The sequence below is a fragment of the Diadema antillarum genome, unplaced genomic scaffold, assembly GCF_040938485.1.
Source record: "Diadema antillarum isolate AM-2024a unplaced genomic scaffold, OU_Dant_1.0 scf00000115, whole genome shotgun sequence".
NCBI lineage: Eukaryota > Metazoa > Echinodermata > Echinoidea > Diadematoida > Diadematidae > Diadema > Diadema antillarum.
The window spans coordinates 103,669-130,095 of record NW_027271004.1 but is presented as its reverse complement, the minus strand read 5'-3'; the positions used below and the strand labels follow the sequence as shown (position 1 = coordinate 130,095).

Sequence of the window (26,427 nt, the reverse complement as noted above, 5' to 3'; positions counted from 1 at the left end):
CAATGCGGGCCATGTAATCGTAACTACGTCGAAATTTAGGCATCATAACAATCATTCACTAGGTTAAAAGAATTCTGAAATGACTCGATGTGTTTTAAACATGGATGGATGGATGAATGGACGAAGTGAATTAAATGAAAAAATGAACGAATGAATGTATAGTATACTTCAACGTAGGCTTCATTACATATAGCAGTAAGTGAATCATAATAAAATAGGCCTATTCAATAAACAAACACTCATCAATTTCTACCTTAACTCATCTTATTAAATCGTTAAAAAGGTCAACGTGATTAACGTTCTAATTGATCTTTTTCATACATTATATATTCCACAAATAGGCATGATATAAGATTATAGCATGTATAAAGTGTGATACTCTAAAGGATGTTAATCTAATAAATTCCCTCTATCGTAGGGCACATTTGGTATCATTTTCAACTTTCCAAAATGTGAATCGTTTATCTCCAAAATCAGGGTTTTTTTTTCAAATCATTTGCTTCAAATAGCAACAACTTAGTGCTATAGTAGTTTTGAGCTGTGAATTTTTTTCATTATCTCCCGTTAAATAATTGAAGAAAATTCATAGCTCAACCTTCCACCCTCCGCTTGCTTTCAACTTGATATTTTTCTTAACAACTTAGTAGTTGTTATTTTTGATGGTGGTGGTTTTGGTTTGCTTATTCATTTGTTTGTTTCAAAAAGGAAAATGAATCCTCTGATATTTATTATTTTGTCGCCGCTGCTCCTGTGCTCCCGAGCAAAAGAAAAACTTATGCAACTAACCCGGGACATTACGAAAGTTCTAGCATGTGTCGAGCATGTTCTCGCACTATCTATGGTGTCGGTAAATCGCACAGCACAGCACAGGCTAACGGACGTGAATCTTAGTACAGTGGTGAGGCACGATGTACTGTGTTGAACGCTCGTGACTGACATGCGACTGTATGCGCTGTGGAGGTGCCACGGAAATTAACGCCGGTGGCTGAGAGATATTTTGCTTCAGTGGCAGAAAAGGTAGTGTACCTTTGTGAGAATGTCTTACTGCAGGTTTGGAGCCTTGCGTGCGAAGTCTTTATCGACAATTCCTCGTTGTAACAACAATGTTCAAACAAAGCTGTTGCACTCGTCGACCGTCCCTTTGAGACGAACCCACGCCAGCGCAGGCGGGAACATTGCTCTGACTGTGCCGGTCAATCATCCGTGTCGCAGGCCTGAGTCATGTCGTCGTCAATCTACCTTTTTAAACTCTGTCTTCTCGGGATCTGTTCGACACAGGCAGCTAACAAGTCGATGGCTTGCTAGTCTCAGTAACATTGAATCGTGTTATAATCAGAGAACACTTAGAAATGGACTGAGTAGCTCGCAGAATAGAGTTCGTACAATTTGGAAGTGGAGTGGCGACCGAAATGATGGAGATGGCAGTGGACGCGGTGTAGGGGAAGGCGATGGGGATGGAGGGGCGGCTGGAGGGGTGGGAGACAGTGGAGGTGGTGGGAGTCCAGCAGGGGGCAATGGCAGTGGAGAAGGGGGTGCTTACCCTCCTACACCGCCCATGGTCTCTCTTACACCCATGACAATACCTGAGGAATTGACGCCACTTCCTCTTATTGCTGTGCCAAGAAACCCTGTCTTTCCCAAATTCATCAAGATCATTGAGGTTTGTATCATTGAACTGATGAAGATCAAATAAATTACATCATTAAAAAGTGTTTAAAATGAGAATTCAGCTGTTTGTCATGTGGTAAACACTAGTTTGAATACAAACTTCTAAACATCATCAGTTTCCTGTTAGACAGATCTAATACTTATCTCGAATACAGGCAGCTGAACTCCAAGTTCAATGACCCTATTTCCAAAAGAATCTTCTTTTTTTTAAAATCCTTTAAAGGTTCATAAAAATTCCTGGATCATTAACAAATATTACTCACCAATTCCTTACTCATGTCATAATCAACTTTTCCTGCAAATCCAAATCCATTCACAATTTTTTGAGTTACTAATAACTATGCAAACAGACAAACCAATAGGCAATACAAACCAAAACATAACCTTGGTGTAGGTAACCACAGTAGCAGTATCGGCTGAATGATGTTGATGCTAGTGTTATTTTTACTTGTAGCCATCTGTACAACATTAGCTGTTTGCATACCATTGCCCAAATTAACGGTCATCTTGTTAGAATGTTACATGTGAAATTCTTTGCTGGCTGTGCATTATATAGTCAGTTTGTTTTTTAATCAGGGCAATTTTTTTAAAGATCTCTGCTCTATGCCTCTGCAAGAGAGGATGTTTCCACAATCTTTTATCAGTGATGGGTTATTTCTTCTGTTTGTTCTCCTGCAGGAGGAAAGCAGAACTAAGTGAGGTGATTTAGATATTTTCTGTAAAGATTATTGAAAATTTTTCTTCTCTGAGGACACTGCAATTGACATCTCAGAACTTTCTGTCTTCTCTATGATATTGATATGACTGAAGCAAGAATGGTTAGTGCTTTGCCTCAATTTGCATAGCATGTTTTACGTTTCAGTTTCAGTTTTGTTTATTTCCACAAGTTCAATTAAAAAAAGTATAGATAGGCAATCAATCAAATCAAACATATACATTGTACATATAATACAAACCAAAAATTATTTAAGGCGGAGTACATAATCATAGCTAAAAAGTGTGTGTTGAAGATTGACGTAACAATTGAAATAAATAGTGGAGGAAATCAGCAGTAGGCCATTGGCCTTTCGAGGCTGATCCCATGAACAAATTTACAATATTGAAGCTGTATGTCATTATACACTATCATAAATCGCGAGTCACATAAAAAAGAAACCGTGATTAATTGCTTTGCTTTGTTTTGTTTTTTCCCCCAAATACAGGTGACCAATAAGCCACTGATTGAAATTCTGAGGAGAAAGACCAGATTAGCTCAGCCGTATGCTGGTGTTTTTCTGAGAAAAGATGACCAGTAAGTATGTCCAGTCAAACAGAACTGTTTTTCAACAAATGCTGGTGTAGCCAGGTGTTAAAGTCCAGTCAGCATGGAGCAGCACAGTAAAATACTCCATGATTTAAAGTCTAGATGCTTGGATAGGGGCTGTATCTAAGAAGAAGATAAGAATTCACTCAGAGAGTAGGTGAGCATTAATATTGTATTGATTTTTGATAGATATCTCAGCAATTTTGCTGCCAGCAAGAGCATTTGTGACCCACTACGTCAAAAGGATCCTAAAGTCGCTGACGGCTGAACCGAGAAAATCGAGTTTGAAGTCACATCATCAAAATTCGTCAAAACAATCAGATTTCTATTTTTGGCATAATTTTGTAGTCTAATGTTTTGTCTATCATCTGCCGAAATTTCGAAGGTAGGTGATCAAAGGAAAGGAAAGAAATCATCGTTTTTCTGGGCCATGATTTTCCGGCTTTCAACGTAACAGAAACGTGTCCGAAGATTTGGATTTAGCGCCGCAGCTAGACTCTGCCCCTAGCAAACAGGGAGTGATCTTATTGGTCAGTGCTTGACATCCTAATTATTGATTGGTCGTACGTAGACCGCTGGTGCTAAGCTTGAATGAACATTGCGGAGGTCGCGAGGAGCATGCCTTCTATTATCAAGCGGTGAAAACTGTCTCGCCTCCCCTTGATCATGATATCGTCGGAAGGAAAACTTTGAAGGCGTTTTTCTCGAAACTCTGATTTCCTCAACCACTTGACATGCGCTAATGATATCATCGATATCTCCGTAGCTGAGTACTTTTATGAGTTGTCCTATACACAAAATTAAAGTAGAAGAGGAAGGGAATAATGTCATGCCATTTTCAGATGATTGTTCTCCCCCGACTTTCGGATCCTTTTGTTGTAGCGGGTCACATTTACTCTACAACTCCAGTTTAAACAAAATGCCAAATGAAATCCAACAACTCGATGGCCTTTTAGTATAAAATGTTAATGAACAGACTTGTGTATCTTGACATTTTAGAAGTTCATAATGTGTACAATGATAAAGAAAAAGTATAATTGAGAGTTTTCCTTTTGTTATTTTTTTTCAAACCCCTGTGAAGTAGTAAGTAGAGATTGATCTTGAAATTAATATTTGGTCTCTAATGACACCCAATGATGTGGATTGTTTGAATAGCTACAACAGCAACAAAAAAAAAAAAACCAAAAAAAAAAAAAGAACCTTGTTCAATTTCATAGATAGTACATATTTATTATATTCACTAATTTGAATTATCCAGTTTGTGGTGGGAGACAACAGTTAAAGAAATAGATATCTTCATTGAATTGATTTGAGAGAAAAGTGAACATGTGTAATGTCTTGTTCCCAAAGAATTTCACATTGAGCTAGATATGCGCTCTCATAGACCTAGTGCTATTCCTGTTCAATGCTGCCTTTTTACTTCTTACAGTGATGAGATGGAGGTGGTGCCCAGTCTGGACTCTGTCTATTCTGTGGGAACCTTTGTCCAAATTCATGAGATGCAAGATCTAGGGGACCGACTCCGTCTCGTACTGATGGGGCACCGCAGGTGAGTAGGTCTGCTCACTGTGGCCTAAGGAGGTTAATGCTACATTTATGGTGCTGGTGGGCTTTTAAGGGACTCTGTGGTATTTATTTCGTCATTGAATTTGATTACAATATCATCTATTTACAGTAACTGCATATGTATGGATCTAGGCATTCCTGTTCTTACATGTTTGCATAGTCACAGTGTACTATTTTCCTGAGAGCTACATTTTATGTAGCTTAATAATAATTCATTATATTTGGCTCAGCATTCATACCATATGGGAGGCAAATCTGCCCGTTTCAAACTCTTTTGCAAATATGAACAAATATGTTCAGGTACATGCACATGCAGGTATATCTGTCTTGGTATGAGCAGGAATTGATTGAATGGGACTATATCGTATTTCCGTCGAAACAATGTAGTGGTGAAGAAGAATTATTTGAGGTTGCTCAAAAGGAGTCCTATTATTGCTAGATTATGCAGTGTTTACATTATGCCTCCGCTTCCTCACTGCTTAAATGTTACTAAATTTGTCTTCAAAGTTAACTTTCTATTTCATATCTATTGTATTTGAACATAAAGACAGAATACCACACACAATGCCATGTGTTGTGATTGTGTTCCTTATTGATACGATCCACCACTCCAGTGAAATATCAAATTTGAACAGATTTTGCCTGCACTTTGCTTCTTTGTGCAACACATTCGTACATAGCCAGTTGAGAAACAAACGTGCATCGGGATCAATCGCTCTGTGCAGAACCACTAGTATGCCCTTCTGGTCTTTTGACCAACAAATTTTGTTTTCTTCCTGGAAAAAAAAAGGATAAGAATCACAGGTGTGGCAGAGGACTCATCAGATATCGAGGCTGTGAGTGAAGGGACTGATACACTTGAGCAGCCTGTCGATAGTGAGACAGGCGAGGCCCACGTGGAGCAAGAAGGAGCACGGGAGCGGGAGCAGGAATTGGACCAAGAGCTAGACCAGGAGCTGGACCAAGTCCTCATGGTGGAAGTAGAGAATGTGGAACATGCCTCCTTCAAGACCACAGAAGAAGTGAAGGTAACGCGGCTGTGATTGGTAGTTCACCCACGGCAACATTGATCAGTAAAGCAAGCGTATTATTTTAGCAATATGATGCCCCAACCATGGACAGATAGCCAAGACATCACATGAAGAGTTTTTCTCACAAGCTATGACAGAAAGAATTTCAGTGAAATGATAGATGATCAAGGAGAGACAAGTCCATGTCATGTACTGAAAATGCACAAATTTTCGTGGTACATTAATTTTTGCACATTTCACGCTACTTTTGGTGGCGGGAATTCTAAACTCTGCGAAAACATCTTCACTCTTTTCTCTGCACGTTTTAAATGGGTTGACATAGTGCAGCCGCAAATATGTTTTTGAGCTGCACAGCACGAAAAACTAATCGTGCAAAAATATGGACATTACAGTATATGGGAATGAAAATCTTCTCCCCCCTTAAAGAAGAAAAGGATAATCAGCCACACACAAGAAGTAGAGTGGAGATGGAGGTCCTAGATGTCTAAAGATATTCCTGTGGTATGACAGAAATTGATTACCAGTCAAGCGAAAAAAGTATTGCAGAGCACAAAGCGCAAGACATGTCGTAGTGCACTTATCTAAAGGCCCCATCACACTACAGCGAATGCCCAACAAATGCCCAACGAATGTCCAATATATTTGAAAATTTAAAGATATATTCACATCCGTTGGTAATACTAGAATAGTTTGTAACATGCTTGGCGTTCTTTGTATTCATTAGCTATTCGTCGGGATTCGCAGAGATACGCTGGAGCCGATTTTTTTTTTGTAAACATGTCCAAAATCTCCAGCGTATCTCTGCGAATCCCTACAAATAGCTAATGAATTCAAAGAACATCAGACATGCAAACTGTCTTCACATTTTCGAATTCGTTGGGCTTTCGCTTGGCATTCGTTGGGCATTCGCTGTAGTGTGATATGTGATGGGGCCCTTAGAGTAGAGAAGTTTGGAAAACCAAGATTTTCAAGGTTGTTAGTAGGGTATGACTGCAGGTGGTAGTTGCTCTATTTTATGTATTGTTTACTGGTACATACTATACAGTATGACCCATAAACAGTTGTGCATTTTATGTCCATGAGCAGTTCCCATGCATACATTTCCTTCTCCATCCACTTGTTCAAGGATCAAGTAGCTTTGCTTCTTTAACAAGTCAGTATATCGATGCTGTGAAGTGCATACAAATTCATTATTGTTTGTTTGTGCTATTACTGGTAGCTTTTCCAGTGCAGATGTCATGATTAATGCAATATAATACAATTTCTGTTCAGTGGTAATATGACATGATTGCATGTAGCACTGAGTTACTGGAGTAGCCTTTTATGAATACATCTAGAATGTATCACTACTCGTAATCTGTAGATGATTTAGAAACAACACATAGCTGTTTTCTTTATCATATTTCTCCCAAACTTATTTCATCCCCAGGCTTTGACCGGAGAGGTGGTGAAGACGATACGGGATATCATCGCAATGAATCCTCTGTACAGGTGAACACAAAATGGATTTTCAACATTATAGTCTGTATTGGTAGCTCTGTAGTCGTGACTGAACATTGCCACATGTACATTACTGGCAATTAGATTGTAAATGAGATTAGCAAAAAATGTACCACAGTTGACATTTTGTTTTGTTTTATTTTGAGGAAGCTGCATCTTCATATGTTGATGATCTACAAATGATCAGAATAGGTGTTGATAAAGAGGTGTTTTGTGTTCTGTGTATGATGGAAAGGCAATGGTTGGACAGTACAATGTCTTTAGTAATAGGCTTTGTTTAGTACCCAATATTCATAGAATTTGTTAGAGTACTGTGGAATTGGTGTGTACAGTATTTTTAGAACAGAAGCAATAATTGTTGTTCATTATTAAGTCAATGACTATTTTTAGAATAACACCTGAAGTGTATTCCAAAGAGTAATTTTTCAGAGACATGGTCTTCATTGTCACTTCATTGCACATTGTATGAATGTGTTTGTCTTGTTTTGTTTGTTTGTTTGTCTTACAAGCCTGTAGTGATTTGGAGGACTGAGAAGGAAATAGTGCCATTGTCAATATTTTGATTGACTGTTGGACTCTCAATGTCCTATTGTGCGGATCTGTTAAATAATTCTATTCAGTTGTGTCCTGTCTATTACATTTTCTTTGAAAACTTGGTTTATTTTGTTAAAAAAAAAGAAGCTCTTTTTCATATTTTTTGCATTAAAGGGAATCAGTAGCTCAGATGATCCAGGCAGGCCAGAGGGTCATTGACAATCCTGTGTATCTGAGCGACTTAGGTGAGTGATCTTCATTTTAAAGATATTCAACCTATCGCCGTGATGACCTGATTAGGTCATCAAACATCATTTGTCAAGCTTTTCAGTGATATAATAACTTTTTCATCATGTTTAAAAGCAAACAAAATCTTCCAAAAAAGTGTTGAAAGTAGACCACCAGTTTTACAAAATTTTAGAACATCAGTCCTGCAGTTAAGTTTGTTCGAACTATGGCATGTAATTACTATGGGTTGGTTCACAATTGCATACTGACACACTTTTCCAATTTCAAAGCGGTCCTTAACTTTGAAATTTGAAAGGAAGTAAATGAGCTATTGCACTTTTGTTCATTTGTTATTTTTGCAAAGATGTATTTTTTTAAAGCCAACCATTCGTTTATTCTTGTGAAATGCCTGCTTCTGATCTGTTTGCAGACTGAATATCTGATGATTTTTTATTCTCATGAAATATGTTGTGCATTGACATGCAGCTGATTAAAAAAAAAAAAATGCCTAAAGTTTAACGATTATGATGTGCAAAGTGTTTTTGATTTGATGGAGACAGCATTATTATCTTCTTTTTTATATCATGAATCAATGTGTCAATAATTCTAGTTTACCTTGTTCTCTATACCTTCATATGTAATGCTTTTACTTTGTATCTGACATTGATATCATTTGTGTAAATTAGGTGCTGCACTAACAGGAGCTGAAGCACATGAACTCCAGGAAGTTCTTGAAGAGACTGATGTAAGTTTGATTCCATTTCGAGGCACAAAAGTTATACCAAAATATATTTTGATTTCTGTGCTTATTAGCAAGGTGTCAAAGAGGGAAAACTTGACTTTTTCTGTGTGTATTATATGTGTGTGAGTGTGTGTGTTCAGCCACTTCAAATAACTACACCTTTAGGTGTGAACAATGAAGTATTTTTTTCCCCCCAGTAGCATGCTATTTGGTCATTGCAGGTAGCATGTGTCAATGTCAACATCTTGTCAGTCCAAATATGTATTTATGATATTTTCTTATCTTTGAGGTATCATTTCTATTGTTGTTGTACAAATAAAAGCTAATTTTTATCTACATCACCAAATCATTAGCTTCTAGAAAGTACTTAGGAGAATGGTTTGTATGGTTTAGTTCGACAACAACAGTAGATTGTCTGCAGTAGTCAACAGTGAAGACAACGTTAGCAGCAATCAAAATACCACAGGGAGGGGGATCTGATGAGTTTGTGGAAGTGCTGTATGTAAGAAGTGTGTTCTTCGGTACCTGTGCAGTTCTCTTTGTGGACATCTTGCTGCCACAATGTTCTGATGTGCTCTATGTTTGATTGACAACAGATTCCAAACCGCCTCCTCCTCGCCTTGAACCTCCTGAAGAAAGAGTATGAGTTGAGCAAACTTCAGCAGAGGCTTGGGAAAGAGGTAAGATATGAGTTAAAGCTCTGGGGTCTTAGCACTTTGCCTTTATTTGCATATGCTTATGAACTATGCAGCAGGTCATTTACATGATGCAGGCTTGTGAAAACAACTACATACATTATTACTTATACCATGTAACACATCAAATGTTTCATACTGTATTTTCAACTGAATTTCACAGAAGGGAGAGTAGTGCATCGAATATGTGTATGTATATATGTTTTTTCTTCTTCTTCTTCTTCTTCTTCTGCTTGCTTGTTATGAGAGTGCAGCCCATTGTAGCTTACTGTTTGGTATGGCTAGTTTTGTGAACTGTAGCTCAGGGGATAAATTGGATGCTGTTAGTAGAAAATAATGACCTTGGCAAGATCCCTGTTAACCCGTTGAGAACAGGCTGATTTTTCTGCAACACACATTTCCCATAGACACTTGCCCAAGTATACTCGGGACTCATTCTCAATGGATTAAAAGAACTTCTTCTTATAGCAGTTTGTTATGTCAGGGTTCCAACTGTATGAAGCTCTGGTAAGAAATGTGACAATATCACTGCAATCCACATCAGACTGGTACCCTACCTTGTTCTCTGGCGAGTAGTTTGTTTGCCAAGACACTGCAGCAGTCAAGAGCTCAACTTCAATTAATCACTGTATGGTCACCATTCTTGGTTTGTTTTGTTTTTATCTTATTTTGTGTGTGTTTGTGTGTGTGTGCGTGTCTGAATGGTCAAGGTTGAGGACAAGGTCAAGTCGGCTCACAGGAAGTACATGCTGCAGGAACAGCTGAAGATCATCAAGAAGGAGCTGGGCCTGGAGAAGGACGACAAGGATGCCATTGAGGAGAAGTTTCGTGAGAGGTTAAAGGTCATTTGCCATCACTGTTTTCTACCATTTCATATTGACCATCATTCCATACTTGTGTGCATGTGTGTGTGTGTGCCAAGCCAAATAGAAACAAATTCTTGACAGCATGGAAAAAAGCAACTGCATGTTGAAGAATATTAAGACAAAAAAAAGAAGAAAATCAGACAATTTAGACTATTTGAATAAGTGAAACTCTACCCCCCCCCCAAAAAAAAAAAAAAAATTACTTGTCCTGATGTTGTCTTAAAGCAAATTGCCTCCAATCGGATGTCTGAAAGTCAAATGGAAGAGCGTGTACAATATTTACAGCATGGCAATGGCTTTATTCAACACTCGAAATTGAAGAATGTGTATGGCACGTAGCAGTTCATTGTACCCAGTAGTATACATCATACAAACTCGATTGCAGGAGTGTTACAAATATATATGCTAGCATATCATAGATATATTTCATGTGGAATGAGTGGTGCTAGCTTTCCAAGCAAAGAAGAACATTAAATTTGGAAGCTTTCAATGCCTTTTAATTTTGTTATTGTATTTAGTGTATTGAGTGAATTGACAGTGATATGTCCTTCATTCCTCTCTCTGTGCTCAGGATAAGACAGTGCCAAAGCCAGTGATGGATGTGATTGATGAAGAAATGAACAAACTTTCCTTCCTGGACAACCATTCCTCAGAATTCAGGTGAATTGAGACTGAAACACCATCAACAGCATCAAAGCACACAAAACTTGAGATCATTTGAGTAGAAGCTCATCTGTACTGGAAATTCATCTGAAATTGATGTTATTAACTTTTGACCTCAAAATATTTACCTCTAAAATGTCAGCTCATGGTCATGAAGGCTGTAGCATTATCAGCTGAAAATTTTGGAGGTAAATATTTTGCACAGAGATCAAAGTTAAACACCAAATTCAGAGGGAAACCTTGTTATAATGATCAGCATGGAACCACCGAAATTTCTTTGTGTGTGGTCTCTCATTTCATCAGGTCTGAAAAACAAAACAAATAAACAAAAAATGAAAGGAATGGGACTTGGCAAAATTATCTCTTCAAATATTCCTCTTTATCTCTCATTATATTTGACAGACCTTGATGTGGAGTGAAAATTTACCTATACACATCATATTTAGTGAATATGCTCCACACATTTCTATGTTTAGATAGTAGGGGTTGTAGGTATAGTCGTTTATTATCCCACTAGTACGTCCCTGTGACCATCTGGTCAGAATTGTGATGTTACTGATATTAGCTGTAGATATGTAGACTTGTTGCTTGAAGAGAAGATATAAAAAGAGATAGAGTAGAGATATGAACAAAGCGATAGTTAAACAACAAACTGACAGTAAACTTAGAGAGGAATTTGCCTACATGAAGGGCTCATGTTTAGGAGAGCAGTGACCCAAGCAGGAAGAGATCAAGCTTCACTTCTGGTAGAGGTCAGAACTAAAACTCACTGAAGCTGTACAACTCGTGCTAGAAAAGTTTAATTGATGTCTACTACGCTCGTCAGGGGTTGATAGTGTGATTTGAAAGTAATGATGACATTCACAATCTTTATTCTACACAGAAGAAGAATATCGCAATGGAGTGCAAAATGGTATGAAAGAGTGACTTGTCACCCATTTTACATGCACCACAATGGAATGATATCTTTATCAAAAGCTTTTTTGGTTGTTTTTGTGTATTTGTGTGTTTGTGTTTTTCTTATTTCAGTGTGACCAGAAACTACCTCGACTGGCTTACAACGTTGCCATGGGGATTGACGAGTGAGGAGAATCTGGAGCTGAAGCAGGCGAGGGAGGTGCTGGAGGAGGATCACTACGGTATGGAGGATGTCAAAAACAGGATTCTGGTAAGAGAAAGGGGCCAAACATCCATTAAAGGGATCATATCGTTTTGGTTGAGACCTAACGTCAGGTTTACAACATTTTTTGATGAGATAATGAGAAAGCTCTATTAAATATAAAAGAGCATGTAATTTCAAGAAGGATTCAAAATTTATTTGATGAAAATTGGTCTTGAAATGGCTGAGATATCCAAAAAAGCGATATTAATCACATTGACAGGCCAGGACTTTTACTAGGATCTCTTTGTTTTACCTTGTTTTTAGATATCTCAGTCATTTCAAAATTGATTTTCGTCAAATAAACTTTTGATTCCCCTTAGAATTGTATGCTCTTTAACATTTCATAGAGTGGTTTCTAAATATCTCGCAAAATGTTACAAGCTGAATCATTACCTCAACCAGCACTGTACAGTCCCTTTAACACTTTCTGTGCCCAGGCCTTTTGCTTGACATGCCAAGCTTTTTCATCAGTTTCCAGTAACCCTTCTGAAACTTGACCAAGTTATAAAGTTAGCAAGCTTATTCAGATGTAGCAGTATGTCTATTAAAAGTGTATAAGAGTGACTCAGTAGGGATGAGGGTAATCTCAGCTGTAGGCAATCTTGTACAATAAAGACTTGTTTCCAGACATCTCTACAAATCGTTGAAGAAAGCACTCCAGCATTCCAATTTGTATTAAAACAAAGCATAGCAAGGTTTAAAGGTCAGGCATTTTGGATATTTGACAGTCATCTTTGGCCTCACCTAGAGCAATGAAAAGGAAAAATAGTATCATTCCACGTGATATCAGTAGCCACAAACACCCTTCACACTTTTTCACAGTACACTTTTTGTCTTTTACTTTTTGCTTTTTGTTTGCAAGGGTGTACAATCCAGACCAATGAAACAAGTAAGAATGTTTTTTTACTGTGGTGTTCTACCTCAATCTCTAACTACATCAGCCTGGGTTGGAGAGGAAGTCCCAAGGACTGAGAGCTGTATGACTGACCGACAGCAGAGTGTCTTGTTCGTTGTACAAAGTTTACCACTTCCTCAGATCTAATGCCAGAGACCTCAAAGGGAGTGCTAAGAATCTTGGGTCATGAAGACTATTACTGTTGCCATAAAAGTAAGAGTTTGTTTAGGTCGTTTAATAAAGACATATTCTTTCAGTCGCTGGATACTATTTACCTAATAGTATCATTTTTTGCTGAGAATGGTGACAGTTTGGAAGAGAAGATCAGTTATTGTCTGGCCAGTAATGGCTATCTTTTTTTTTTTCAATATCTGCTCTTCCTGGCCTGCAGGAATTTGTAGCTGTCAGTCAACTCAAGAAGTCAACTCAAGGCAAGATCCTGTGCTTCTATGGACCTCCCGGTGTTGGCAAGACAAGTATAGCAAAGTCAATAGCAAGGGCACTGAACAGAGAAGTAAGACTTCAATCAGTATCTACATTTTGTAAAGCATTTTATATTTCAGCAAATATTTGTGCTACACTTTTTATCAGTTAATGTGGCTATGGTTTTGCTATAATTCTGGTTATTTGTTATTTCACAAGCCTTTCAGGGGTTTTCTGGAAGCTTTTTTTTTTTGCAAGTTTTTTTGAACAAACATAAATGTATTCCTATTTTTTTGTGTGGCATTTTTTGTGGTACAGTGCTTGTAGATGATAAAACACAGTTCTGCACTTTCATACTTCCATACCCAAGTCCACAAGATAATATTACTTGGTAGCAACTACACACTTTGTTGTCACACAACTGTAAAGTGAAACAATTGAAGTGCGAAATCCAAAGATGAGGTATAGAAATAAATGCTATATTAACCTGTTGAGGACGAGTCCCGAGTAGACTCGGGCAGGTGTCTATGGGAAACGCGTGTTATAGCAAAATCAGTCCGTCCTTAACAGGCTAATGTGAGGTGTGATTAATAAATTTAATTTTTCTTCTTCTTCTCAACAGTATTTCAGATTCAGTGTAGGTGGGATGACAGATGTGGCTGAAATTAAAGGACACAGGTAATGCAGTTCAGTACTGACTGTAACTACATAGCATATTAATGGCAGACATCAAGATACGAATAGCAAGTTTACAAGAGAGAGAGCGAGTGCATTATGGGTGTTGTACATGTATATCAACAGATGTAACAGGTGTGGATGGGATTATTCAATCAAATAGCTAAATGTGTTTCTAAAGCAGAAAGGATTGTACTTGATCCTGATATTGTCAATGCTCATTATGATGTAACAATGTCTTCACCTGTCAGAAAGAGGAGGTTATGGGTCTTCTGGGGAGGTGATAGCTCTATATGTATAGATAGAGAGGGAAACCAGAAGCTGAAGCAGAGAAGACTTGAAGTGAGACCATCCCTCCTCTGATTATTTCCTTTCTATCTATTCCCTAATGATAAAGGTATGAATAAAATTCTTTGTTGTTCGATTATGTCACATATCACACATGTATAACTAGACTGTAAGTGCCAAACTAAGATAACATGACGCAGAGCATTAGTTTATTACAATGATATCATGCATGCTTTTGCACATTTACACGCAAGTGTGAGTTGCATGTCATTATGTTATTGACATGTGTGAAGTTAGACATCACATCATTCAAAAGACATTTCAAAGATGGTTGGTCCGAGTTCCGAAAATGATGTGATATATAATTGTGTATGTAGTGCTCTCTACTTGTAGTAAGATTTGTACCACTGCTCCACTGAATGTTGCTGAAAGAATTGTTGTGTTGCAACACCTGATAAAAGGTACTTTGGTCACATTGCTGCTCTCTGCCTGGGAGTATAAAAGGATACAGGTACCTGGTAGGATGAGAATGTTCATGTTGGTTGATCAGCATGTGCGCGTGCCTTTAAAATTATTACTGACTAGGATGTTTCCAGAGGATGATGATGGTGATGATGATGACCATGGCGATGATGATGATGATGATGATGATGATGACGATGACGATGGTGATGGTGATGATGGTGATGGTGTTGATGATGATGATGATGGTGATGGTGATGATGATGGTGATGGTGTTGATGATGATGATGATGGTGATGGTGATGATGATGGTGATGATGATGATGGTGATGGTGATGATGATGGTGATGATGATGATGATGATGATGATTGTGGTTATTGTTGTTGTTATCATTATTGTCATTAAGGGTGTTTTCTTTCTATCACACAGGCGGACTTATGTTGGAGCCATGCCTGGGAAGGTCATCCAGTGTCTCAAGAAAGTGAAGACGGAGAATCCTCTGATTCTCATCGATGAGGTGAGCCTCATTCTTGGTTGAGTGCATTCTGTCAGTGTTCGATTGCATTCCATCATTGTGTGAAGGCATCCCATCCTTCTTTGAATGCATTGGTTTCTGAGTGCATTTGATGAGGACGTCCTGTTTATGCTTGAACCCACTTTGTTCCTCTGTTCATGCACTCAGTACCTGTATGTGTGCATTCCATCCTAGTTTGAGTACACCCTATCCCTTCATGAGTACATTTCATCCCAACTGAATGTATTCCATCCCCATGTGAGCGTGCTCCATCCCTTGATGAGTGTATTCCATCCCAACCTAAGTGCATCCCATCCTTAACCTATTTAGTGTATTTAGGGCGGTGAGTTGGCTCAGTCGGTAGCGCGTCTGCCTCACGATCACGCGGCCCGGGTTCGAATCCGAGTCTGGACTGAGCAATGTTGTGTGTAAACATACCGTCCCCTCTAGCAAGAGGCAAAACACTCTGTCCCTCGGATAGGACATAAAATGGAGGTCCCGTGTATGAGAGAGTCACAGCTCATGCACGTAAAAGATCCCGCTTCATTCATTCATCGAAAAGAGCAGGGTGTCTAACCCGGTGAAATGGTCCCACCCCACATCCAACTGGACCCCATGGAAGACCAGCTTAGTGTAGCTGAATATGGGCTATCCAGCCATCTTCACAGATGGAAAATAAACAACAACAACAACCATCCTACACATGTAGTTCGAGTACATCCTTTCCATTTATGAGTTTGTACCATCCCAGCCTGAGTGCATCCCATCCCCTTGCATACATAACCCATCTCTGTTGTATATTCAATCCCATTTCATGAGTGAAACCTAATTTGCTGGTGTGTTATCCATCTCTGTTTGAGTCTAGTTTAGTTCTGTATGAGTGTATTCAATCCCACTTGGTAGGATGAATAGATGGAGACTATTTCCTTTAGTTGGAAAAATAAGAGTATGTTAATGACACTAATGCTAGATTCATCGATGTGAAATGTAATGTGTGTGGGTTGTTTTTTTTTCTACATACATTTTTGATATAATTTGTCCTCTTTTAATTTTGGTGCCCCTACTCGCCAGGTCGACAAGATTGGTAGAGGTTACCAAGGCGACCCCTCCTCAGCCCTCCTGGAGCTCCTTGATCCAGAACAGAATGCCAACTTTCTTGACCACTACCTGGATGTCCCTGTAGATCTCTCAAAGGTATTTACATCCCATTCACAATGTCTGTTTATGCTTGTGGGGATGTTTTCTCTACCTCGGAGAAGTGTGTTCCAGCTTTTAGAGCCAGCAGCTGGGAATGAGGGGGTGCAATCTACCCTTTGTGTGATGGTGAATGGCCAAGAGATCAGTGCCTGTTGCTAGTGAAGGTCCAGAGTAAAGGGGTTGATTTGGTGTTGCAAGCTCCTTCAGATATGTAGAAGTTGTGCCAAGTTGAGACTAGAATGTGAGAACTCATGCTATGCTAGGGAGTAGATATCTTCAGTGACAACATGCTGCTTGTAGCATAAAGTGATATTATTGTGATTCTGTTTTGATAGTAGATAGAGGGATGTGAAAGTTCAGAGTATAATTTGATTTCAGATTGTTTGACTATGTCCAAAACCCACTTTCTAGATTTCTTTAAATTTTTTTTAAATTTTTTTTTTTAGATACAAATGTGCTGAAATGTTCACAGTGTAGTGCACTTCAAACTTTGTTTTGGTCATAAGTTCCAGATTTTATCTGATTTTTTAGCTCACCTGAGCCAAAGGCTCAAGTGAGCTATTGCGATCGCCCTTCGTCCGGCGTGCGTCGTCCATCGTGCGTCGTCCGTCGTCCGTCGTCCGTCGTGCGTAAACTTTTTACATTTTCATCTTCTTCTTGAAAACCCCAAGACCGATTTTCATCAAACTTGGCAGGTAGCATCCCTAGGGGGTTAGGAACTCAATTTGTTAAAATGGGCACCATGCCCCACCCAGGGGGCCCCCAGGGGGGCCCAAACCCCCCAAAATTAAGGAATCTGTAAAAATCTTCTTCTCTAGAACCAGAAGTGATAGAGCTAAGTTAATACTATGAGTTAGTACATGATGACTGTAGTTTCAAGTTTGTTCATGGCAGAATCAGGGGTGCCCCCCTTGGGACCCAGGGGGAGGGGGGTGAGGAGGGGTTCTAATGGGGCCTAAATTGTACATTTTCATCTTCTTCTTGAGAACCCCATGACCCATTTTCACCAAACTTGGCAGGTAGCATCCCTAGGGGGTTAGGAACTCAATTTGTTAAGATGGGCACCGTGCCCCACCCAGGGGGCCCCTAGGGGGCCCCAACCCCCCAAAATTAAGGAATCTGTAAAAATCTTCTTCTCTAGAACCAGAAGTGATAGAGCTAAGTTAATACTATGAGTTAGTACATTGATGACTGTAGTTTCAAGTTTGTTCATGGCAGAATCAGGGGTGCCCCCCTTGTGACCCAGGGGAGGGGGGGGGGGTGAGGAGGGGTCCTAATGGGGCCTACATTGTACCTTTTGATCTTCTTCTTGAGAACCCCATTACCTATTTTCACCAAACTTGGCAGGTAGCATCTTTAAGGGATTAGGATCTCAATTTGTTAAAATGGGCACCATGCGCCACCCAGGGGGCCCCCAGGGGGCCCAAACTCCCAAAATGAAAGAATCTTTAAAAATCTTCTCTAGAATTAGAAGTTATAGAGCTAAGATGAAATACTATGAGTGAGTTCATTAATGACTGTAGTTTCAAGTTTGTTCATAGGAGATCCAGGGGTGCCCATTTGGGGGGCAGGGGTGGGGGGGGGGGGTGGTTGGGAAGGTCCAAATGGGGGCCTGAATTGTACATTTTCATCTTCTTCCTGAAAACCTCATAATGGATTTTCGTCAAACTTGGCAGGTAGCATCCCTAGGGGGTCAGGATCTCAATTTATCAAAATGGGCACCATGCCCCACCCAGAGGGCCCCAGGGGACCCCAATCCCCCAAATTAAGGAATCTTAAAAAAATTTGGCCCTTATTGTACATTTTCATCTTCTACTTGAGAATGCCTAGTCAAATTTTGGTAGAGCTGTGAATAATTTAGATTAGTGACCGCGTGAAAGGTGAACTTGCGATACTCAGGTGAGCGCTAGACCCGCGGGTCTCTTGTTTCTGCAATCACTCTCACACCCCTGTAGATGAGAGAGGGCTTGCACAAAAAAAGATAAAAGAAAGGAGCCAACTATCCCCGCATTTGAACAGTTTGTCGCAATGTTTGTATGACAAGTTCTAATGTCTGTGTTTTGCAGGTGCTCTTCATCTGTACAGCTAACATAGTGGACACCATCCCGGAGCCGCTGAGGGACCGTATGGAGATGATTGATGTGTCGGGTTACGTGGCCCAGGAAAAAGTGGCCATCGCTGAGGTGAGCATCAGCTTGGGTGACCAAAAACCTTTGTTCCTTATGTGGCAAGGTGTTGAATACTCCACCTTTATCCACAGGGACTCTAAGCCACTCACAGTTGCAGTATGTGTCTGTCTATAAAGTTGTTGTTGTTGTTTTACTGCTACTAAGGCCATTTAACCCTTTCATGATCAGAACTCAATTATGAAATGGGCATCCAGTGTAGTGCAGCTACCAGTGGAAATAACAAGAGCAGACATTTTTATGAGTGAATCAGCTTTCCTCTTGTTTTCATCGGAGCTTGTAGTGACATACCAGGACCACATTTCGTAAAAAAGGTTGCTATAAGAGCAACTCTTCCTGAAATGGCAATTGTCATGGTAATGCCAAGAATCCAGCTTCCTGATTGGCTGTTGCTGTGGGAAGTTGCTTTTCTAGCAAGAGTGGTTTTCTAACATCTTTTATCAAATGGAACCCCGCCCTTCCAAGTCTCCCAATTCTACAGGAGGCTCCCTTCAAGTCCCGGCAAGAGAATGTAACGATCTTCCAATTTTGGTATTATCATTGCACATTGAGGTGCAAACGTCTCCCCCATAGCTTCACTGGAATCACCCTGATTTTGATATTTGAATACTGGCATCCTTTCACACTCGCTTCATCTTGCTCTGAGGGAGATTGTATGGTCAGTGTCAACTGCTCATTTGAATATGCTCAGAACTTAAAACATGTAAAAAGTACCGTGTTACTTGTTTTCATGAATCTCTCATTATCTGTCGTAATGATGTATAATGTATTTCATTTCCTCCACTCAGCAATACCTGGTACCAATGGCCAGGGAGAACTCTGGGATTGGGGATCAGGTGACCATTGAATCGGAGGCCATGAACCAACTGATTAAGGCCTACTGCCGAGAGAGTGGAGTCAGGAATCTTCAGAAGCACATTGAAAAGGTGAGGATGACAGGATCTTCCACTTGCTTGCAGTGTATGAGAAAGATGATCACATGAGGTGGTCTATTTTGATTTTGTTTTGTTTGTTTGGGGTTTTTTTTTCCAAGGATTTATGACATCCACCTGTCAAATTATATTATTGCTAGTAACTTCAGGGTTAGAAAGGGGATGATGTGTTATGGATGTCTTCCTTGGTTTGTCTTTTTACCTCTTTGTGTTGATCAGAATGGTATTCTCTACCTGAAAACTACAACAACAACAAATGTTACAGGGTAGAGATTAGATCAAGATTACATGAGAAAAGGAATCTGTTGTTTAAAAGCATTTATTCAGCATTTATGCTTACCAAAACAGAGGCTTCATGTTTACTTCCATTCACCTTCTTCAACCTAATGAACCAGTAGGATGAGACACTGACTTGAAACTGATGTAGATTGCCTGTGAGATACAACTGACCAATGACATGTCTGTAAGATGGGGAAAGACTCATACTGTGTTCAGTTTGTCAGTTACATTCACTGATGATTTCACACCACATCCGCCTTTTGTTGAAGATAAACCCCCTTTGAGAATTCAGCCCCCAAATTAGATAAAAACCTAAGGCAGCAAAAGATTTTTTCTTTCTGCTTGCATCTTTAGCTGCCAAAGGCACAGAGACCATTAAGGAGGGTATTATTCAATTTTGAGCATATACATGCGTTTATAGGTTTGTAATGCTGAAGATAACCATTTTTTGCAAATTTTGCAGATCTACCGCAAGGCTGCCTACAAGATTGTCAACGACGGGGTGGAGACCATCAATGTCTGCCTGGACAATCTGAACGAGTTTGTGGGCAAACCGCTGTTCACCAGTGACAGGATGTATGAGAAGACCCCAGCGGGGGTGGTCATGGGTCTGGCATGGACAGCCATGGGTGAGTGAGTCTGGGAGGATGGGATGTTTGATGAGAGGAGTTGGAGAAACACTAATACAACAGCATCCAATCAGCAGCTATTCTTCATCAGTGACTAATAAATAATAATTGTTTTGTTTTGTTTTGTTTTGCTTTGTTTTGCTTTGCTTTGTTTTGTTTGCTCGTACTCTATATGCCATATGTTTCGCGAGTCTAAATTTTCGCGAATTGGGAATTGCTGACGATTTCGCGAGTGGTTAAATTTGCGATCGTGGGGTCCCGTACGGAACAGAGAAATGTAGGCCTACACATGTATGTCACATTCACATCAGGACCAGAGCCAATATTTTCATGTGTCTTTAATTTCGCAAATAGCACCTGACTCGCGAAAATAAAAAACCTCGCGAAATATTTGGTGTATACAGTATTTCCTTGCCTGAGGGATCTCAACTCCCTCCTATGATTAGAGGAGCTTCCTCTGAGGATAAGCCAGTTCGTAGTTCCACTTTGCACTTGAGCAGAAAAAGGTCATTTGTACCAACGCGCATGATGGTTTTTAAATTCACGGAGATAAGCATCTGTCATATAATGATTATTCATGCAAGCCTTGTACATGGTACTTGCCATAACATCCACCTGACTACAAACCTGGTATTTGGCATTACGGATATAAACATGTTTTAATGCATTCAATACAAAACAAAGAAATGGATGCTTCCCCCGAGGGTTGTTTGACGGACCATTCTGGTCACCTGGTCTCGCTGTGCAAGATCATTTTTGTTTAACACGAATTCCATGAATTGTTACGCCGGGCAAACCTACCGGTATGCATTATGTTGCTTTGAATGTGAGTGAAGTGCCTAACCAACTAAGAAAATAGAAAGGTCATTTGTACCAACGTGCCCATGAGCTAATTACGAACTGGCTTATTATAGCATGGTTTTGACATACTGTGGGGCAATTACATCAACAATGTCCAGAATAACAGCAGTCTTTTCTGTGTTCTGTACCAAATAGAAAAAGAAATGCATTTTACTCAATCATTCACGAGTGCTCTAGCCAGTTCACACATTAGCTGCCCATGCCCTGGAAACTAAGCTTTTACATCACATGTACGTACATGGTACATGCCAGTGAGTACGCACTGCTTGCACACTACATGCATACCAATAAAAACAAGACATCTGTGCTCTGTATGATCTCCAATGTCACCTTGCCCAGTCATCAGCACAGGTTGTTGCCACCATCGTAGCAGATTGCATGAAATCTTTGTGTGCTGCATTAAAATGTATGAGCAAGACTTCAGAATGTCCTTGAAATTTTCTCATGCCTTCCTTTGGGTTGAAACAGTATTTGTCCAGGCATACCCAGCAGTGGTGTTTTTGGATGCTGAGAGTGGCTTCTTTATTTTTATTGACTGCAACTAGAAAACATCCTCTTGCGCATCCACTGTCTTAAATGGATTGTGTAGTTTTAGTTGAGACCAAACATCAGGTTTCTAACAATTTTTGGTGGGATAATGAGAAACCTCTTATGAAATATGAAAGAGCATTTAACTTCAAGAGGAATTCAACGTTTACTTGATGAAAATTGGTTTTGAATTGGTCGAGATATCCAAAACAGGGCATTCCTAATTACTATCCCTTTGTTTTACTTTTTTTTACTGTTTTTGGATGCCTCAGTCATTCCAAAACCGATTTTCATCAAATAAATTTTTAATTCCTTTTGGAATAGTATGCTCTGTACTACAGTTGAACCTCTATTATCCGGCCTCCCTTTATCCGGATCTCTCTATTATACGGACGCAATCTCGCCGTGATTTTTTTTTTTTTTTAATAATTACGGGAGGAAAGGGGGATTCCCAGCTCCTTGAGAACTCCTACACAAACACACATGAATTACATATTACTTCCAACATGATTAACATACATTACATCAAATTTCCTTCCAAATTGCGTACCCTCAGACATTTTAACATCCCCAAACATCCCCAAATGTAACAATGAAAAGGTTGCAGTATACACATTACTACATGTGGTACTACAATGGGCTACATCAGTACATGTGTATGTATATGTACATGTATAAAGCATTGAGTCTCCCGTATCCGGCCAAATCCCTTATCCGGATGAGCCCCGGTCCCGACTTGTCCGGATACGAGAGGTTCAACTGTATTTCAAAAGTGTTTTTCATCATCACATCCACCAATACTATACCATCCCTTGAATGTCATGTGTTTGCGTCATCATTTTTAGGTGGCTCCACTCTCTACATTGAGACATCTCTCTCCAGGAGGGGAAGCCCCGACTCCAGGGAGGGCACTGGGTCGATGCAGCTGACTGGTAACCTTGGCAACGTGATGAAGGAGAGTGCAGAGATCGCTTACACGTTCACAAAGTCCTTCCTCCTTGACCATCCAGTGGGAGAGGACGGTGTGTCACTGGAAACGGCAAATGTGCATTTGCACGTCCCCGAGGTCAGCTTCACATCAACACAGGATTGTACTTTGTTTGTTTGTTTTTCATCAGAGTGAGTGATTTTTCCGTAGATTTTGGAAAGAGTCCAAAATGCAGACCCTCAAATAGACTGAATCAGAGATGTACGCTGTATTGAGCAGTGTGCTACACTTAATCATGTAAGGATAGGTGAAATAATCTTTTGTTGTATATTTTGTCAGAGCAACCATTTTGTAAATGGTTATTCTCATCTTGTATGTTAATGTAAAGAAATGTGTACACATTTTTTTTTTTGAATTTCAAACTTTGTTGGGTGAATACAAAAATTTCCGCTTGCTTTTTTTTTGTGATTATGTATCATCAATTATATAATGCTTAAACAGATCCGTGTCATTTGATGGGTTGTTCGACATTGATCATTTAGTCTATTTCACTATGACATCATCATCCGTGCAATTGTGGCTACATTTACTGTGCAATTTTGGATCCATACGATTTACTCCTTTGCACGCATGTTGAGAGTCCCTCACACCACACGTGTAAAACACTTGCGTTTGCAGTGTGTGTATGTGACAGTGCGCTAGCGTAAAGTGCTCAGAGAGCACTCTCGATCGCAGATTCTCTCTTGTTCTTGAATTAATAAAACATCAAATGACAAGGATCTATTTTAGGTGTTATATGAAATAGATAATATATGTTTTTCATTCATGCAATGGACAGAATATTTCATTCGGTGAAAGATGAAATCTTTGCGCCATTTAATGAGGTGATGAAATCTTTGCACCATTCAACGATTCAACAAGAAGTGATCCATTCAACGAGGTGTGCCTCGTTGAATGGATCATTTCATCTTTCACCTCATGAAATATTCTGTCCATTGCACTCATAAACGTTCATTATTTGTGTACTATTTGTGTGTGTGTGTGTGTGTGTGTGTGTGTGTCTTTGTATATGTTTTTGCATAACCTGCATTTTTTTTTCATCTATTGACATCTACACATGTACTAATTTATTCACTGTTGAATGCTCTTATTCACATACCAGCATAAATTTGTGGGAAGCCTATATATACCAGAATGTTTTAATGGAATCCAATATCTTTTGTGTGCCGTTAAGGGTGCAACTCCAAAGGACGGCCCCAGTGCAGGCTGCACCATCGTGTCAGCCCTCCTCTCGCTGGCCCTCAACCGGCCAATCAGACAGAACGTGGCCATGACGGGGGAAGTGTCACTGACCGGCAAAGTGCTTCCCGTGGGCGGGATCAAGGAGAAGACAATTGCTGTGAGTAACCTGCCACTCACCTCACCACTCTACCTCAGCCTTGGGTAGAGGTTGGGGTGGGGGGAGGGGGAGGTGAAAGAGGGTTGGATGGGGAGGGACACCCACAGACTTCTGAACAAATACAGTAAACCTCGGATAAGTCGACGTCGAGTGAGTCGAAAATCACTTAACTCGAAGCAAAATAAAAAGTCCCGATTTTTCCCTATGTATTTTCTCTAAGAAATATTTGGATAAGCCGAAGTACGAGAGTCGAATTTCGGCTGTGTCGAAGTAAAACAGTCAGTCCCTTTTGTACAAAATACACGTAGTTTACATCACTTGAGCCGAAGAAGATTTGTCTGGCATTCTCATTACATTTAGAGGAGAACAAAATAATCGGCATGTCGCAGAACCCCGTCCCTGGCCTGCTGCAGGTAAGCATGCACACTCACCGTACCGCTCTGCACGCATGTCGAATACATACACATGTATGTATACACACAGCACATCGATCCATGTGCTTTATCCATACACACAGCACATCCATACTTTATCCATGTCAAGCCAGAACTCCTTGGTCAACCAATCGCTGCTTTAATATTTTAGTGACAGGCCAAGTGGGTGGAGCTTGTTTGTGCGTGCCCGGCTGGCTGTACAGTTTTGTTCAATGGAGGTAGGATGGGCCTGGGAGAGTGTTTGTCTCAGGGTAGGTTGACAGAGATGGCTACCTATGTTGCACCATAGACATAGCACATGCACATTGCCACATTAGCGCAGACATTCTCAGCGAACTACGTTTAACTACTAGGTACTAGTAGTGATACAAATTCCATGTTCAATTTAGAACAAAATAAGAACATTATCTTCAAGAACAGACAAATTTGAATGCAAACACACACAAGCACGCACACACACACACACACATGCATGCAAATGTCCTATACTACATGTACATAACTGTGAGTCGAAAAAAAATCGACTCTCGCGAGAGTCGAATTTCACTTAAGTCGACGCATTTTTGTCAGTCCCGAGAGCTTCGACTCATGTGAGGTTTACTGTATCTCGCTAAATTACATCCTAAAAGTTTCATTTCATTTCAAGTTCAATCTACTTATTGTCAAATCAATCTAATGGTAGCAGGAATATTGAATACTCACAGAAGTCTCCTATATTTCTAACAGTTCTTCACAATCCAACTTTCATTTTCATTTTTCTGATGTTGTACCTTGTAACGAGGGAAGGTGCTGAAATGAGGAAGACACTGGCAAATGCAGCTAATGTATAGTGTCTCATTTGTGTTTCTCTGTGCAATCCCAACATTTTTTTGTTTGTCTGCTTTGTTTCATTTTTAAAACATTTATTGTCATAATTAAAGTGAAATGTTTCATCACTGGTATAGAACTTCAAGAACTCCTCTAAGTTTGCCAATGTTATTTATGCCAGAGCTTTGTCTGCAAACCAAAGATCACATAAGATTTGCCCACTGAACTACAGCCGCCTTTGATACCTGAAGTCTGTTCTTACATTAAAGATTCATATGGCAAATGACCAAGGATGGCTGGTGTGTTGCTAGCACCAGTCCATCTAATAATGCCGTTGTGTGAATAAAAACAAAACAAAACAAAACTGAACTAACAAACAATAAAAACTCTCTGTCTTACGTCTTGTAGGCCAAGAGAGCTGGAGTGGACTGCATCATTTTGCCAGCCGAGAATCGGAAGGACTTCTCCGACCTGCCCAGCTTCATCACCGAGGGGCTTGAGGTGCACTTTGTGGAGCACTACCGAGACGTGTACAGCATCATCTTCCCTTGATGATGGACCCCTGTCTCTATGACGACACCATCTGCACTTGTTAACCCTTTCTGTGTCAGGGACTTTGGACGGTTTATAAAATACTTTGGGGTTTCCAGTGCACTCAAAGCGCACAAAGGGTTAAGGAGTAGCACTCTTGTGGAAAGTGAGTGAGGGGATTTCCCTGTCGCTATGCTCCTTTTGTCCTCATGTCTGGTGCACATTGTCCTTCCAACTATGAGATGCAGTTGACCAGTTTGCCAAGACAGCATCAATCACATTGTGGGCATCAGACCTGTCCAAGGAAGACTGATATGCCCTCACCTCCGAGCAAGATCAGACCAAGGAGTGCACTATGCATCGGGACTGTAGCATCAAGATGTAGTGGAGAATGCTTTGGTTGACAGCTGTTTAGGCATGGCAGCAGCTTTCCCGCACTCACTCGAACACACTTATACCAGGAGCAGTGCAGCAAAAACTGACTGTATTTTACCAGTGGT

At 40.0% G+C, this 26,427-nt stretch overlaps 1 protein-coding gene across 1 annotated transcript; it reads left to right on the top strand.

The window, feature by feature from the left end:
• The first annotated feature begins 1,036 nt into the window (after window positions 1–1,036).
• LOC139719816 (lon protease homolog, mitochondrial-like) lies at window positions 1,037–26,427 on the top strand. The gene is made up of 21 exons (XM_071631203.1): window positions 1,037–1,660; window positions 2,871–2,959; window positions 4,401–4,520; window positions 5,328–5,565; window positions 6,998–7,059; window positions 7,777–7,847; window positions 8,517–8,575; window positions 9,169–9,252; window positions 9,978–10,109; window positions 10,705–10,793; window positions 11,826–11,964; window positions 13,245–13,367; window positions 13,899–13,954; window positions 15,132–15,219; window positions 16,288–16,410; window positions 18,480–18,596; window positions 19,388–19,525; window positions 20,274–20,439; window positions 22,674–22,894; window positions 23,991–24,155; window positions 25,805–26,427. The coding sequence occupies exons 1-21, from the start codon at window positions 1,037–1,039 to the stop codon at window positions 25,946–25,948; spliced, it is 3,048 nt and encodes a 1,015-aa protein (XP_071487304.1). The 3' UTR covers window positions 25,949–26,427.